At 50.2% G+C, this 1,713-nt stretch overlaps 1 protein-coding gene across 1 annotated transcript in view; it reads right to left on the bottom strand.

The window, feature by feature from the left end:
• Positions 1–1,713, bottom strand: part of C6 (complement component 6) — a 13,984-nt gene that overhangs the window by 9,127 nt on the left and 3,144 nt on the right. Inside the window, exon 5 of the mRNA XM_010284003.1 lies at positions 891–1,116. Coding sequence (XP_010282305.1) covers positions 891–1,116 — 226 coding nt within the window. The remainder of the gene's footprint in view (positions 1–890; positions 1,117–1,713) is intronic.

Here is a 1,713-nt window from a genome sequence, read left to right on the forward strand (position 1 = left end):
CTGTGTTCAGTTTTGGGCCCCTCACTACAAGAAGGACATTGCGGAGCTGGAGCGTGTCCAGAGAAAGGCAACAAAGCTGGTGAGGGGTCTGGAGAACAAGACTTACGAGGAATGGCTGAGGGAACTGGGGTTGTTTTATCTGGAGAAGCAGAGCCTGAAGTGAGACCTCACTGCTCTCTACAACTACCTGAAAGGAGGTTGTGGCGAGGTGGGTGTTGGTCTCTTCTCCCAAGAAACCAGTGATAGGACGAGAGGAAATGGCCTCAAGTTGCGGCCTGGGAGGATTAGATTGGATATTAGGAAAAATTTCTTTATGGGGAGAGTGGTCAAGCATTGGCACAGGCTGCCCAGGGAGGTGGTGGAGTCACCATCACTGGAAGTGTTCAGAAAATATGTGGATGTGGTGCTTCAGTACATGCTTTAATGGGCATGACGGTATTGAGTTGATAGTTGGACTTGATGATCTTAAAGGTCCTTTCCAACCTTAATGATTCTGTGATTCTGTGATTCATATGACGTCAGCTCAACAGTGAAAGATAAGAGAAAGGAAGGCAGGGGCAGCTTTCTTTTTTTATGGCATTTATCTGCTGGAATTTGGAACAACCAGTGTGCATACTGAAGTCCTACTTCCTGGGAAGTGGCTGGGGCTTGCCCGCTGTTGGGGAGGAGAGGATAAAAACAGAGAATAAAACTTTTGTTTTCCTTTGCTTCCACACACGGCCTTTGCTTTCTGCTTATTAAACTACCTTTATCTTGACCCATGTGGTTTTTTCCATCTTATTTCCTCTCCCAATCCTACTCAGGAAGGGAGTGGTAGAGCAGCTTGGTGGCACCTGGCTTCCAACCAAGATCAACCCACCATAACACCATGACACTATCACCTCAAATACCTGATTTGTAACCTGGAGCTCGCGTCTCGCAGTTTTTGCCGTAGGTGCCAGCCTGGCAGAGGCAGAGGCACTCCGTCCCAGAAAGCACAGGCCTGCCATTGTTAGGGCATGGGGCACACTGGCAAGGGTCAAACCTGCCCGAGTACTCTCTCAGGGCTCTCCTCAGGTTGCGACGTTTTGTCACGGCACATGGCACATTCTTCACCAGATCCACAATGGGCGACACCTGGTAGACAGACATTCAGTAAGCAGTTACCTAGACACAGCCGGGTCCTGCTGGGGGAGATGCAGGATTGCAAGGGCACTAGAGCCTACGTATTAAGCTATCCCACACAGGAGCTGGGCGTGTTGAAAGTTACGGTTGCTTTAAAGGAGCATGACAGTGCTATACACTTACATTACCCTGTTTATGTTGCTTTTATTTCCTCAATTTAGAACTCAGTGAGCCAGTGGAAAACCAACCAAGTGGGATACCATGTCTAAAAATTCAGGACACCGTAGATGACATGGGGTTTGCTTACACCTGGTCCCTGCCGTGTGAGACATCCCTGTACTGCCTTCAGCAGCGCAGCAGCTGCAGTAGGAGAAAGATCGCCGCATGCTGCATTCAGGCAGGTTTTGCTGTTTGCCCCAAGAGCTTTGCTGCTGCTGCTGAGCGGCTGCTGTGCCAGCGGGGGAGCCAGGCAGCTCCGAGCGCTCATGGCAGTGCCGGCACACTGCATTAAGCGAGCAGGACAGAGATACCGGGGGACTGCTCTTTTCTTTCAGTTTAGCTATGTGCCATACCTTGCAACATAGGCCTGACAAGGGAAACAGTGTAGGG

Source organism: Phaethon lepturus, unplaced genomic scaffold (genome assembly GCF_000687285.1).
Source record: "Phaethon lepturus isolate BGI_N335 unplaced genomic scaffold, ASM68728v1 scaffold6683, whole genome shotgun sequence".
NCBI lineage: Eukaryota > Metazoa > Chordata > Aves > Phaethontiformes > Phaethontidae > Phaethon > Phaethon lepturus.